The sequence below is a fragment of the Panthera pardus genome, unplaced genomic scaffold, assembly GCF_024362965.1.
Source record: "Panthera pardus isolate Hobbes unplaced genomic scaffold, ASM2436296v1 HiC_scaffold_7, whole genome shotgun sequence".
In the NCBI taxonomy this organism is placed as follows: domain Eukaryota; kingdom Metazoa; phylum Chordata; class Mammalia; order Carnivora; family Felidae; genus Panthera; species Panthera pardus.
The window spans coordinates 10040635-10056441 of NW_026527002.1; the positions used below are offsets into that span (position 1 = coordinate 10040635).

Sequence of the window (15807 nt, forward strand, 5' to 3'; positions counted from 1 at the left end):
AATAGCTCGTTTCAAAAAGGAATTATAAATAAACAAGCGTACAGTTTAAAAAATGATCGGAGAGGCACAGATGAAAAGATTAACAATGAATATTATCTCAGCATGGTGGGAGGCCAAGTGAACTTAATTTTCTTCTTCATATTTTCTGATTTTTTTTGCAAGGAAATATTACCTTTACAATAAAGAAGTTAAATGCTCAAAGGGAATTATATTCAATAGTATTATTTAGAATAGCAAAATGTCAGAAATTGTCTAGATGTCCAACAATAGAAAAACTGCTAAAATACTTAAATTATGGCACACATCAGGATATGATATGGGAATTTTAAAAAATCACTGTTTTGAAGAACATGTAATAATATGGAAATATGGAAAACTTCAACATCTAATACGCGGCTGCAACAGGCAGGACAAAAGCTGTATTTAAAAGAAGTTCTTACAGTTACACACACACACCCACACACACACACACACACACACCCACGACTAGAAAAAGCCTGAATGGAAAAGATATACCAATCAGTGATTCTTTACATCTCTTGACATTTTGGTATCCAGTTTTTGGAAGCAAACACATTGCACGTTTGTAACTAGAGGGTTTAAAACACGGTAAGGGAAGCATTAGGCCAAACCTGTTGAACATTCTGTCTGCATTATCAAACCTTCCGTTCTGCAGGCACAGCATGTACTCCGGTGCTAGAGGAGAGATCAGAGTAAAGTGAGACCACCGAGTCACCGAAGACGCCACGTGAAATAACACCGCATTTGGGAGCGAGGGTAAAGAACCTTACCGATCCTAACAAGGTAAAACAGCACGTAGCCCGGAGAAGAGTAGTGACTGCCGTACATGAACTTTGGCTCTGGCATTTCCTGGTAGCGGCTCTACAACACATGGAAAAAGATCCTGCTAAGTGCTGGCCGGAAAGTAACAACTGACCCAAGTAGTAAAAGCCTCAGCTCGTGGCATGGATACATTATATCCCCTAATTTCTCTCTTAAATAGGAATAGAAGGAAGGAAAAAAAAAAAAAGGAATAGAAAATAAAACTGCGCACACACAGTATTCCTGTGATAAGTATTTTGCTTTTCTTGGCTCAGTGGGAACAGTGCTGGGCTGGATTGAATAGAATGGATTTTATGCATCTCTTGAGCAATTTACCAGAGCACCTTCATGAAAATAAATCAGTCAACTAGTGATCAGTAAACTCCTACTTCCTGAATTGTAGGCCAAAGATGCAAATGGCGGGTGAGCAGCGAAACCCATGGGGGAAGGCAGCGGGCAGAGAGGATAGTAAGAAGAAATATGATGTAGAGCCTCTGGTCACTCGGCATAGTCCTCATCTAAGTCTTGGAGAAATGAGTTTCCGTTACTATGGACACAGAGGCCATGGCTCGTGGAGTTGTTTAGAAGCCGGGTATCCCCGAACCCACATACCAGAAGTCTTTCCAGCCGTTCCTTGTTTAGAGCCCCTACCGGCCTGCTGAGATCCCGGAACGTTCCCGGATTGGACAAATCTGTAAAAATAAATACATTTTAAAAAATGAATTATTTAAAATAAAGCAAACAAGCTTATACTTAAGAACCTCACTTCCCACACAACAGATACACATGCACACATTTATTTCCACAAATAGTTTTTGAAAAACCTGAGACAGACCCATTAGAATTCTAGTGTTTCTGATAGTTACTTATGCAGCTGTAACGGTTGCAGCCTGAGCTTTAAGTTAGCAACAGTCACTCAAGAGTAGCATCTCTAGAGGCGCCTGGGTGGCTCGGTCGGTTAAGTGTCCGACTTCAGCTCAGGTCATTCTCTCCCGGTTCGTGAGTTTGAGACCCATGTTGGACTCTGTGCTGACAGCTGGGGCCTGGAGCCTGCTTAGGATTCTGTACCCCTCCCCCTCCCCCTCCCCCCGCCCCTCCCCCATGTGCACCAACGCATGTGACTCTCTTTCTCAATAAACATTAAAAAAAAAAGAGTAGCATCTCTAATTGAAAATGCCCTGAATATTGATTTTTTAAAAAAAGAACTACAAATTAAAAAAAAAAAAACAAAACACTATATTCCAAGGAAAACAACAAAAATAAACACATTTTAAAAGCTAGTATTCTACAAGATTTACGGTTTAAGTTTGAATTATAGTCAACCTTATTTTTCTTATTTTTCTATTATAGCACAATTTGAGAATTGGGGACTGAATATTAGCAGAGAAATAAATTCTCGTTCTTAGAAAATCTGTTATTTCCTTCAAGTGTGAGGGTTCAATCAGTCAACTGTCAGAAAGAATTTACTGCCCACAGTACGTTATTTAGAAATACTAGAAAATAAAATTATAATAGAATCACATTTCTGTTAGAAGTAATTTGAGAGATAAATACACAAAGTTAAAATGGTTGCCACTCATTTATGTAATTATTGATGGTTTTTATTTCCTTCTTTAAATATCTCAGTATTTTCTACATGTTCTGGAATGAATAATTATTACTTTTCGCAATCTCATTTTTGAGCGTGAATTTTAAAAGTCTATGACAACCTGGAACAAATTTTCAAAGTGAAAAACGTAAGTATTTCTAACGTGGTAATTAGAGGTAACGCTGGTAACTGGCTTCAAATCGTCCGCCTACTTTCTGGGCAGGTCTTTCCGGAAGTATGGGGGGGGGCGGGGCTTTTGTTAGGACTAAAAAAATTGAGATAGTGGAGAAGACACCTATGAAACCCATATATAATTTATGGAACACGTATCCAGTGTCTCAGAATGGACATTAGCAACCTTCAGTAAAAAAAAAAAACAAAAACCAAAAACCAAAAAATCAAGATGAGTTCTAACGTGCTTACATATCACAACACTCAGTGTTGTGTTCTCACTCAACACATTCTCAGTGAGATTCTCACTGAGATTCTCAGTGAGAATCCATTCTTCCCTCTACAAACTCAGCGCGGCGGCAATTACCCAGTTCTGCGCTGCAGTAATCGTTTATTATCCACGGAAACACCGGGTACTGAGAGAGGTCGTTGCAGCTGCGGTCGGCCAGGTTGTTGAGGTGCAGGAGGTACTGGTAGTTGGAGAGGTGCCCGCGCTGCCACTGCAGGGTGTAGCTTTCGGCCGTGCGCTCCGCGACGTGGTGCTCTGAGGAGGACGGGGCCCGCGGTCACCACCGAGCTGGGCGAGCGCTGGCTTCGTGTTACTGAGCGTGTAAAAGCTAGGTGCCTTCCACGGAGGCCCTTCAACGCGTTTTTGAAAAACACATTTTAAGAAAACGAGGGGCGCCCGGGCGGCTCCGTCGGTTGGGCGTCCGACCTCGGCTCAGGTCATGATCTCACGGTTCGTGGGTTCGAGCCCCGCGTCGGGCTCTGTGCGGACGGCTCGGAGCCTGGGGCCTGCTTCGGATTCTGTGTCTCCCTCTCTCTAAGCCCCTCCCCCGCTCACGCTCCCTGTCTCTCAAAAATAAATGAACATAAAAAAAAAATTTTTTTTTTTTTAAAAAGAAAGAAAACGAAAAGGAGGCTATGGCTGGTTTTCACCAAACAGCCGTTGTGTTGTGTGACTATCTCCAAGATCCAGGAGGGAATATTATCACATATATGGTATAAAACATACTTGTGTATCAGATATATGAAAGAAAACAAATATGAAGGTATGGAGCAAATATGTAAATTACATGGTAATGCATAATACTTACTATATTATATATAGTCTGCCACATATACAAAGTGCTTGAGTTTTAACGCCCTAAAGAAGCCATGGCCGCTCGTAAAAGCTTATTTCCTCCATTTTTTTATGCAATCAAAACAAAAATAATCTTTCAGTCTTCTTTTAGATTAGGAAGAGGTGTACGACAGCTGGTTTGCTGATGCCTGTGCATTATGTATGCGGGTGAGGAGCAAGGCTGAAGGAGAAAAAGGTCTCTGGCAGGAAAACCTAATTTCTCAAATGAGAAGAGCCAGAAGGGCCACCCCCTCCGCCGCCCAGAACACCTCAGGAAACTTGGAATCAGTATGTGGCACCAAGGATAGCTTTCCTCTCAGAGAGCATAAAGTGACTGACTGCTCTCTTTTGTTGAGAAAATTCTGCTGTCGACCTGTTGCTGGCTGCACCAAGCCACTTATCTAACTCATCTGCTGGCTCAGTATTTACTATTTACTTTTACCACGTTGCTTCTCCGACCAGCTATGAGGAAAGGGGTTAAAAAAATCAAAATGCTTCTTCTTCTCATTTCCCACACTCAGAACACCTCAGAGAAAGTCTGACCAACCTGAGGAATAATACCAGAGAGAATAAGGAAGATTTACAGAAGACAGGTTTTTAGGTCATGGCAAGTTCCTTGACTTGAGATTTGAGGACTCACCATGAAAGTTGAGTTTTTTGTTGTAATCTTGTTATATAGTTAGAGAAATAAAATGAAAAAAAAAAATTAATCAGAAGGCAAGAAATAACAGTCAACTCATATCAGAGCTATACTTAGGCATTAAATTAAACGTAAGAGCTTAATGTGAGACGAAAAAAAATGAACTCTAAACCTACTAGAAAATAAAATATATTTCTTATTGAAAATAAACGATTCTTCTTTGAGGAAAAATTCCATTTCCAAGGAAGTAAAAGCAGCAAACAAAATTAAGATGGCATTCACAAAAGCCCAACATCTATTTTTGAAAATCAACCCATTGTAGTTTTTATGGTTTACAGACAACTCTGTAAACAAGAATAACTCAACTGAACCGTATACAGCTTCATATCGTTTATGCCTAAAAAGAAAAATATAGGTGTTCTTTCTAACAAAGGTGGAAAAATTCACATTTTTATGGAAGACTGAGGAAATATTAATTAAAAGCAAATCAAGTCGGCTAAGCATCCGACTTCAGCTCAGGTCATGATTTCATGGTTTGTGGGTTTGAGTCCTGCATCAGGCTCTGTGGGGACAGCTCGGAGCCTGGAGCCTGCTTCAGATTCTGTGTCTCCCTCTCTCTCTCTCTACCTCTTCCCGCTCACGCTCTGTGTCTGTCTCTCAATAATAAATAAACGTTAAAATGTTTTTAAATAAAATAAAAAAAGCAAATCAAGTCCCATAGTATTGTACTGAGTACAAAAGGCTCACGTGCACCTTCGGTGCTGTTCTTCAGCTCTGCGATTAAGACCACAGCTAACGCTTACAGACACATGACTGGGTAACTCACGGCCTCATATTAAGAAACCAAGTCTTGGTTTTCATAAACGAATATAAGACATGAATGAACATAAAAACAATTAGATGGATTCTTTAGAATTCATTCAACGTGGGAGGTGTTAAAAAGTAAAAAACATTTAAATGTATTTATCAAGAGATTTTAAAAGACGCAATTGGCATGAGCTATTACCAAGTTTCACTTCTATCTCCCTCGGTTTTTGGAAGGCCATTCTGCCAGCCACAGTCCCTGCTGAGGAGAACCAAGCAGACCCGGAAAGGGGATTCTACATATAGCAAGCTTCTTACTTCCTACCCCAGGCACTTAGGAGTTGAACTAGAAGATGAACAGAATAGAAGGAATAGATACAATGAAGGGTGAGCACCAAACCTAGATACGTGGCAATATAAAAATAGAGGTCATCTCTGTCTTGAGGTTCATAGAACTTCAGGTAGATGTCAGAACAGAGGTCATCTTCGGTGCAAAACACTTCCAAGCCCTGTAAATTCAGGAAGAAAACAGTAAAGTAAATAGCGTTGTATTTACCCTGCAATCTCAAAACAAGCTACGTGAGTACAAAAGCCTTTCAATTAAACATTTCTATTTTTTATCTGTAGGTCTTATTTATTTATAATCTCCACATACAAATTTGATTTAGTGACGTGTGTGTGTGTGTGTGTGTGTGTGTGTGTGCGCGCGCGCACGCACACAGCTCATCTGAAAGAAAGACTCAGAGTCAATGTGCTTATGACAACATACCTGCGCTTTTCAATCACGCCCTGGGTGTGTACAAGCGGAGAGACCACTGGCTAAACTGAAGACATGACAGTCCTCCACCCAGAAGGGACACTGCACACGAACTCACCAAAGGCATGAGGCCATGTCTCCTCTTGTAAATGCGGCGGACATCCTGGAGTGTTATCTGCACCACGGGCTTCTTTAAAAGTAGAAAGGCAGCTTCAGACACCAACACTCTGACACAATTAGAAGCTGTCCTTTGGTATCAGAAAGGTGAAAAAAGGGGCCAAATCTTGCTTTTCCAAAGCGTTACATGTGAACAACTGGAAAGGGAGATTTTATGGGGCGCCTGGGTGGCTCAGTCAGTTGAGCATCTTGGTTTCAGCTCAGGTCACTGTCTCACAGTTCGTGGGATCGAGCCCCACTTCGGGCTCTGTTGCCGACAGTGTGGAGCCGGCTTGGGGTTCTCTCTCACCTTCTCTCTCTGCCCATCTCCCACACAGGCACACAGACGCACTCTCTCCACTTCTGGTTTTACATGCTGCTCTGCCCTTTTCCTTTTCCTTTTTTTTTTTTTGTTTTTATTTGTTTTTAAAATGTTGATTTAATTTTGAAGGAGAGACAGAGCACGAGCAGGGCAGAGACAGAGAGAGTGGGAGGCACAGAATCCGAAGCAGGCTCCAGGCTCTGAGCTGTCAGCACAGAGCTGGATGTGGGGCTCGAAGTCACGAGCTGTGAGATCGTGACCTGAGCCGAAGTCGGATGTCCGACCAACTGAGCCACCCAGGTGCCCCTGGTCTGCCCTTTTTCACGAACTTTATGACCTTGGACAAGTTCTGTTACCTTCACTCAGTACCCAGAATATGATAAATGCTCTAATCTATCGCTCAGGATACTGCCAGGCTGCTGCTGAGTGACAAGGAATATTAACGTGCTGGTACAGGTAACTTCTCAGGAATTTTGCTTTTTATAGATCAATGGTTTGCTTACAACTGACACATTACATCTTTTTTTATTTCTGTAATCATCTTTATTTCTGTACAAACTACATTGTGTTAAGGCTCATAAACAACTACACTATTAAGCAGGTCCTCTAAAAGTTTTGTTCTTTATGAGGAAGAATATTTTCTTGCTTCTCTAAAGGCTTAAAACACTAGTAAGGGGAGAGCAAGGTTAGAAAAGCCACTGAGGGGGGTCCCTGGGCGGCTCAGTCAATTAAGCCTCCAACCCTGGGTTCCGTTCTGGGTTTCAGCTCAGGTCATGGTCTCACAGGTCATGGGACTGAGCCCCACGTCCGGCTCCATACTGACAGGGCAGAGCCTGCTTAGGATTCTCTCTCTCCTTGTCTCTGTGCCCCTCCCTCTCAAAATCTCCCTCCCCCTCCCCCTCAAAATCAATAAATAAACTTAAAAAAAAAAGCCACGGAGATTGGCTAAAAGGTGACACATCCGTGCTTTTCCCGAGTGAGAGGGAAGAGGAGCCCGCAGAGGCCAGGATACGCAACTGTGGAAACTGCCTGAAGACTGGTCAAGGATCCTAGCCCAGAGATTTGGGAGGGGATGTATGCTCATACTGTGGATTCTCAAGCTATGGCACATACTCAGATATTTTCCTACAGTTTTGGACCCAAGCCACAGTAACAGTAGCGGCCAAGCCAAGTATTACACCAGGAGAGAACGCCCATCGGCAATGCGTAGGGTCTACTGCAGGGCTCGGTGAGGGTGCCCCGCCACCTGGTGGACAAAATTGTCATAGCACCACTTTTCACACAAAAGTGTTAGATGTTTTAGTGACATAGTGACTGAGTGACCAGCCTGGAGAATTTCCAGGATGCAGCCTCCTACGACAGAAAACACGTTCTTTAAGCTGAAAGTCGCACCAAATGGTCCGACTGTCTTATCATGGTGTATTAGGATTTCTGTTCTTCTAATGAACCAGGCCAAAAAGGGGTGAGATCCAGAGAAAGCTACAAATCTTTACAAACTTTAGTGTGAAAATCTGAGTTCAAGTTCACTTTCTGGCCCAGTAAGCCTAAAGTCATTGTGAAAGAGGAGCCTGTTTCCAGAGCAGAAGCACTACAGCTGCCCCTTTCCAGCATCCGCACACACACCCCGCGCTAGCTGGCAGAGGGCCACTTCGTTCGCTCCTTTGCGTATGGAGACCTACTGAGTTTGTTCCTAATTAAAGAAAAACAAAATATACCGCATATACAAACGCATAAACAGATGTACAGAAAACATCCATTTCTCAAAGTGCTTCCGAGTAGAAAGCTGTAACAAACCTCCACTGACTCTTCACTAAAAGTGGGAGGGGCAGGGTTTCTTTTCACCGCACTGAGAACAAGTGATCCCCAAATTACGGAAAAGACATCAGAAGAGCTCAGATCTGGATGAGCAGGCCTCGAGATGACACAGGGAGGCCTGTTAAACACGCAGCTGCTGGAGGGGAGGGGGCGGATTCTGATCCGCCAGGACAGGGGAACACTGTAACCTCGAGGTCAGGCTCACAGGGAGGGTGAATAGTCTGGTGCTAACACAGCCGTCCCGCTGACCCTGTGTCCTTCCTCACCGGGTGGCCGTTGAGAGGCTGGAAATACAGGTTCGTGTCCGTGATGCACACGTGTCCAGGGTTCGTCACCAGCGGGGTCACCATTTCTGCCTGGCATTCCATGTGCAGCTTTTCAGAAACACTCTGGAATCTGACAATACAGTTTGCAGCAAAAGCGAGAAAAATCAGAAATCAATCGAATTTCTAGGTTTAACTTTCTCTAAGGGAGCTATAGCCTGACTCTGCACGAGGTGTCTAAACACGACATTTAATACAAGAACAACGGTAATCTAAATTGGTCGCTTAAATCAAACGGGCATTCTTTACACAAACAAAACCCTGACATTCTTTTAAATGGCATAATGAAAACTTAGAAAAAAACAACAGATGAACTTATGTATCATAGAAAACAGACAAGTAAATTATACTAAATAATTCCTTATAGCTCAACTCTTCCTCCTCCCAACATAAACTGGCCTTGAAACCGTTATTTTTAAGTTTATTTATTTTGTGAGAGAGAGTGCGCACGGCAGAGGGACAGTGAGAGAGGGACAGAGAATCCCAAGCAGACTCAGTGCTCTCAGCAAAGAGCCTGACGCAGGGCTCGATCCCACAACCATGAGATCATAACTAGAACCAAAACAGTCGGGCGCTCAACTGACTGAACCACCCAGGTGCCCTGAAACTATTCTTAGATTAACGTATTTTGCTGTTTGGGGGCCACTAAGCCCTATTTTTATAGTCCCATAAGTCTCCTGGCGTAAATGGCATTTACTTCACATTCTACTTTAGGAGGCTATGAGTACATAATTACAATCATGTAATCATGTCAGTTCCAAGGTAGTTCTTTTGTGGATTTACTGCAGAAAAACCAGTCACACATGATCTTTCCACTACCTCCTCCTAAATCGTTTAGTCAAAAAAGCCCATTTTCCTTTTTATTTTTTTACTAATTAAAACAAAATAGAGGGGAAACAACCATGTCATCGATATTTTAAAGCAATTCCTTTGTAAAAGTAACTGGGATAAAAATAAATCTTCCCTGGGGCATCTCGGCGGCTCAGACGGTTAAGCATCTGACTTCAGCTTCAGGTCATCATCTCCTGATTCGTGGGTTTGAGCCCCGTGCAGGGCTCCGTGCTGACGGCGGGGAGCCTGCTTCGGATCCCCCGTCTCCCTCTCTCTCTGCCCCTCCCCTGCACATGTGCACACATGGGCTCTCTGTCTCTCTCTCAAAAATACATAAATATTAAAAAAAAAATCTCCCCTGCCAGTAACAATGGGACAAAAGCCCACGGGACAGACTTGAGGTTCCTTGAGAAGTCAAGGGGACCTCAGAGCTCTCACCCTCACCACAAAAACCAGCTGGAGGGCTACACAAGCCTTTTACAAAGCCATCAGAAAGCTTAGATGCAAAGAAACCTAAAAGAAGAGAGAAACAGCTGGGTGGTGGGAAGAGGAATGACCTGTGTTAGAAGGGGAAGGGCTGCGGGATGGAGAGAGGTCTGCAGGGAAGCAGAAGGCAGAGTCAGGACTGAGAGTGGAGGTGCAAAGATGCTGCCAACCGGGGGGAAAGCAGACGGAGGTCGCCCCCGGCTCCGAAAGCAGGTGGTTCAGCTCCATGGCATAAAGATGGCTCTAGGGATCCTCTGAGGGCTCGGATCCCAAGCCCTGCTGGAAGGAAGTCTCAATCGCCCGCAGCAGAGACGGGGAATGGAACGAGGGCTGCAGTGAAGCCCTGACCCCCCTCGATCAGGGGTCACATGGTCAGCACCCTGTCAGAGCCTCAGCACAGGTGGCCGGACAGAAGAAGGGGGCGCCCAACTACTTTTGGAGGTAAATAGTATTTAGTTCAGTCTCCACAGTTCTTTTTAAAACCCAACACTCAGCATACGATAACAAGTTACAAGAAACACAAAGAATCCAGAAAATATGACCCATGCTCCTGAGAGAAAAGATTCAATGGAAGATGACTCAAGGTCGGATCCACCACAGGGAGACTTCGAGATCACAAACACGCTAAATATCTAGAAGATGAAGAACATGTGTGAAGACAAAGGGAATTTCACCGGAGGAATCAAAACTAGGAGAAAGAACCAAGAGGAAACACTAGGAATGAAAAATCTGGATAGGAGAAATGAAGAATTAATTAAACAAGCTGAACAGACCGGAGATAGCAGGGAAGAAGTCGGGTCAGGCTGAAAATGGGTGAATAAAAAGTGGCCTGAAACAAAATGATAAAAAAAAAAAAGAACAGAACAGAGTATCTGACAGCTGAGGGAATATACAAAACACACTGACATGGGCATAACTCCAGTTCCAGGGGAAGAGACTGAATATGGGGCAGAAGAAACACTGAGGGAGAGAATGCGGAAGAACCGACGAGAGACACGGGTTCTAGACTCATGTTACCCCCAAACCGTGAGGTCCCCAGGCAGGATGAGCACAGAGAAAACTACACCTTACATGCAGGCAACAGGACAACACATGACGTGACTTCACAGCAAACAGGGGACACCAACATACAAAAGAACAGAATTCTTTAAAATAGTGACAAGAAAACCAACCCAGAATTCCATATCCAACAAAAATGCCCTTCAGAAATGAAGGGGAAATAAAGATATATTCAGAGAGACCTACTCCGAAAGAAATCACTGAACAGGACTGCACTACAAGAAATGTGACAGAAAGTTCTTCAACCCGAGGAGAAATGAGACTAGATTAAACACACTGGAGTTGCAGAATGAGTACATGTTTAAATATCTGAGTATATGGAACAAGATGTATTTTTCTGTATATTTAGTTTACATACACACATGTACGTAGCTAAATTCTTTTAAAAATCAATGATTTTTTTTTTTTTTGAAGCAAAAATAAGAACACCGTGGTTATGGGCTTCATGCTAGATATAGAAATATAATATAAGACCATAAGATCAGGTCTTATGGGCAGGAGAGGCCATATGGAAATACACTGCTGTAAAGCATTGTTGTAGAGTAGTGTAATATTATCGAAGATACACTATGGTCCCAGGTGCCTACTGTAATCTCTAGAGCAACCACTAAAAATGATACAAAGTGGCACAGCTTAAAAAGTCAAGACAGTAGACAAAATGGACTACTTAGAAATATTAGATTTACCCCAAAGAAGGCAAGAATGGAGAGTCAGAAAAGCCAAGAACAAATGGAATGCTAACAAATACTGAGATAGGGGATTTAAAAGCAACTATATTAATAACACATAATTACAAATGAATTAAGCATCCCAATTAAAAAGGGAGGGTGTCAGACTGCATGAAAAGCAAGACTCAACTACATAAAGTGTGTGTTGTCTGGTAACAGAATGAAGACACAGACAGGTTAAAAGTAGAGGGACAGATGGGGCGCCTGGGTGGCTCAGTCGGTTAAGCGTCCAACTTCAACTCAGGTCACGATCTCGCGGTCTGTGAGTTCGAGCCCCGCGTCGGGCTCTGGGCTGATGGCTCAGAGCCTGGAGCCTGCTTCCGATTCTGTGTCTCCCTCTCTCTCTGTCCCTCCCCCATTCATGCTCTCTCTCTGTCTCAAAAATAAATAAACGTTAAAAAAAAAAATTAAAAAAAAAAAAAAAAAGTAGAGGGACAGAAAAGGAAATACCATGCCATCATACCATATGAGGAACTCGTATGGCCAGATTAGGAGAGGACAAAGCAGACTTCAAGACAAATGGATAAAGAGGGATACTTCATAATGATGAAGGGTTCAGGGCATCAAGAAGACATTACACATCTAGGGGTCCTGGCTGGCTCAGTCGGTTGAGCATCTGACTCTTGAGTTCGGCTCAGGTCATGATCTCATGGTTCGTGAGACTGAGCCCTGTGTCGGGCTCTGGGCTGATAGTGCAGAGCCTGCTTGGGATCCTCCCTCCCTCTCTCCCTCCCTCTCTCTCTCTTTCACCCTCTCCCACTCATCACGTTCTCTGTCTCTCTGTCAAAATAAACATTTGAAAAAAAGAAGACATTACACATCAAAATGTACGTGAACCTAACAATATGGCTTCCTAATATACAAGCCATGAACTGACAGAAATGGGAGGGGAATAATCCCACAATCATTGCTGGCAATTTTAACACCCTTCTCGCGGTAACTGATAAAACAAATCAACAAAAACTTGCCAGAGTATAGATGATCAAAACAACCATCAGCCAGGTGGAACCAAATGGCATTTACTCAACACTATATTCAACAACTGCCCAGCACACCTTCCTTTCAGGGACATACGGAACTTTCACCAAGACAGCCCATATGCTGGGCTGAAAGCAAATCTCAACAGTACCAAAAGACTGGAGTCATATGGAACGTATTCTCTGAACCAAGATGGTATTTAACTAAACGTCGGTAACAATAACAAAATCCCCAAATAGGCTGAAGTTAAATAACACACTTCTAAATAATCCATGGGTCGCAGAAGAGATGGCACAGGAAATTACAAAATATTTTTGCAGTAATGACAGTGAAAACATAAAATGTGTGGGTTGCAGGTGAAGCAGCACCACACAGGTCAATTTACATGTAAGTACAAAAAGAAGGTCTAAAACTGCTGATCTGATTTTTGTAAGAAGCTAGAAAAAGAACAGTTAAACCCAAAGGAAGCTGAAGGAAGGAAATCAGAAGAGGGGAAATCCATTTTATATAAAATAGAAAAGTAGAGAAAAATCAATAAAGTCAAAAGTTGGTTCTTCGAAAGGTTAATAAAATTGACAAAGCCCTGGAAAGGCTGGCAAAGAAAGAAAAGAGAAAACACACAGCTTCAATGTAAGGAGTGAAAGAGGGACGACCATCACGACAGATCTTACTGACATTAAAAGGACAATAACCATTTCACACCAATAAATGTGCCATGAAGTGGACAAATTTTTTGAAAAACACAGCGTAACCAAAACAGGCACAGGAAGAAACAGACAACATACACAGTCTCATGTCTAGTAAATAAATGAGTAAGAGCCCTCAGGCCTATATGGCTTTACCAATGAATTCTGTTAAAAACTTAAGAAAGAAATATAATCTGACAAGCAGTCTTTCAGAAAACAGGATGACGGAACATTGCTAAACTCATCTGATGAGGCCAATAGAACCCTGATAGCAAATCCCGACAGATACATTAAAGATTTATGGAGCAACATCCCTCATGAACATAGAGGCAAAAATCCTTTACAAAATACTAGCAAAGCAAACCTAGTGATATCAAGTAATAAAAAAAGGAGAATACATTATGATCAAGTTGGATTTATCCCATGAATAAGGTTGGTTGAACATTGAAAAAAAGAATCAATCAATGTAATTCACAACATTAACAGAATAAAGTGGAAAAAAAATGATCATTTCAAGAAGTGCAGAAGAAAAAATTAACAAAACTCTAAACCTATTATTGAAAATGCTCTCCGCAAACCAGGAATAAAATGGAGCTTCCTCATTCTGATGAAGGGCATCTATAAAAAACCTAGAGCTAGCCTCTTTCTTCAGCAGTGAAACAAACCCTTTTCCAGTAAGATCAAGGACAGGGCAAGTATGTGCTCCCATCACATCCATTAATTAAACAGCACAATGAGGCAAAACGCAGAAATAAAAGCCATGAGGATTTCTGTGAAACTGTCATTATTCACAGATGAAACGATTATGTATACAGAAATCTACGCAATTTAAAGAAACCCACCAGGACTAATGAGTAAACCTGGAAATGTCACAGGATACAAGGTGGATGTAAAAATCAAAGCAGGCAACAACAACAACAACAAAACACTGTATTTCTACATACCAGTAACAAATAATTGGAAGAAAACATTTAAGTAGCAACAAAAGAAATCACAAATCTAGGAATCTGTCCAACCAAATATGGCCACATCGACAGACTAACCATATAACAACAGGAGAAAGCAGGTGAGTTGTAGAACTCTGTGTGCTATCTTTACACCTTTCCTTTATACCCCAAATTAGTCCAAAATAAAAGACTTTCAAGGGGATTTTTGGGGTACATATGGGGGCAACTTGAATATGACACTATAAATTACATGATGCTATAGAATGATTGCCACTTGAGTACTGTAACAAAATGGAGGGGTGCCAGAGAAGATCCTTGTAAAAGACACAAGTTGAGATAGTTATGGGTAAAGTGTCATGTCTTGCAATGGAATTTCTAGTGATTCTGAAAAAGAATATTTTATATGTAACACATTTACGTACAAGTACACACGACTTATAATGTATATACACATATATGTAAGTATAAAGGAAATATAAATATCAGACATACACCCACACATACACACACACATATATATACACACACACATATACTTGTACACACACAAACACAGAACGTGCAAGAACTAAAGCAAATCTGACAAAATGTTAACAAATTAACCCTTGGTGACTCATAGGGTATCTCTGTTCATTATCTTATTCTTCGGACTTGTGAGGATTTGAAAATTTTCAGAATGAACGGTAGAGAAAAATAAACGTAGTTATCTTTTATTTCTTCAATAAGAAAGTATTTCCTTGGAACTATGATGGTCAAAGTTTACCTTTCTTTGAGAGGAAGTATACCACACGGGAATATCGCATTTTATACAGTAAAAGTTTCTTTTCTAAATTGTTCAGCCTAACGTTTTGGAGGCTGGATTAAATTAAAACCTCCACAGTGAGCCATTTTTAAAATTAATGCGATGCTGAAGCCCAGGACTGAAAAAATCGCTACTCAGAATTATGCATTCTAAGTAGGTCAAGAGAAGCTAATTCTTCTTATTCCTTTTCCTTCCTAAAAAGGAAGCTATTCTTCCCCTGGCAATCCATTTACCTAAAATATCCTGCAAGTATTAAAACAGAAAGAAAGATTAATGCTTTATAGGTGAAACAGAAAGAGAAGCAAACAAACATAAACAGAGAAACATTACTGGCCAGATGGCTTTCCTGGCAAGTGCTTCAACACTCTAAAATGTAGTGTAAGGTTACAAATCTCACAAAGATAGCAATAAAACAGAATATTACAAACTAATCTCATTTATAAACATAAGCCTGGAGCAAAAGCCTGGCATAAGATAATCCATAAATGAGTCTATTCAACCAATACTTTCTACGTTGTCTTAAGCTGGAGTCATTACAAATGTAGGAATCTGAAATAAGAATCTAAAATAAAAATGGTATTTAGTGAACAGGGACTGTAATAATTTATGACAAGATTTTGTACATATTAAAGAATTTACATATAAAGTTAATGGAACTGATCACAAAGTTTAGCCACAAACTGAATACACAAAAATCCACTGCATTCCATGTATCAACAATGAACAGGAAAGGACTTTTTAGGACATCATTTACAACACTGTCAGAAAT

The 15807-nt window shown here is 41.5% G+C and overlaps 1 protein-coding gene across 2 annotated transcripts in view; it reads right to left on the reverse strand.

Annotated features, from left to right (window-relative positions):
• NSMAF (neutral sphingomyelinase activation associated factor) overlaps positions 1 to 15807 on the reverse strand; it is a 61632-nt gene that overhangs the window by 15894 nt on the left and 29931 nt on the right. For both annotated transcript variants that reach the window (XM_019421277.2, XM_053896523.1), the window contains exons 10-16: positions 8465 to 8594; positions 6024 to 6095; positions 5549 to 5657; positions 2949 to 3125; positions 1435 to 1514; positions 792 to 882; positions 633 to 696 (exon numbers count right to left, since the gene is read on the reverse strand). In XM_019421277.2, coding sequence (XP_019276822.2) covers positions 633 to 696; positions 792 to 882; positions 1435 to 1514; positions 2949 to 3125; positions 5549 to 5657; positions 6024 to 6095; positions 8465 to 8594 — 723 coding nt within the window. The remainder of the gene's footprint in view (positions 1 to 632; positions 697 to 791; positions 883 to 1434; positions 1515 to 2948; positions 3126 to 5548; positions 5658 to 6023; positions 6096 to 8464; positions 8595 to 15807) is intronic.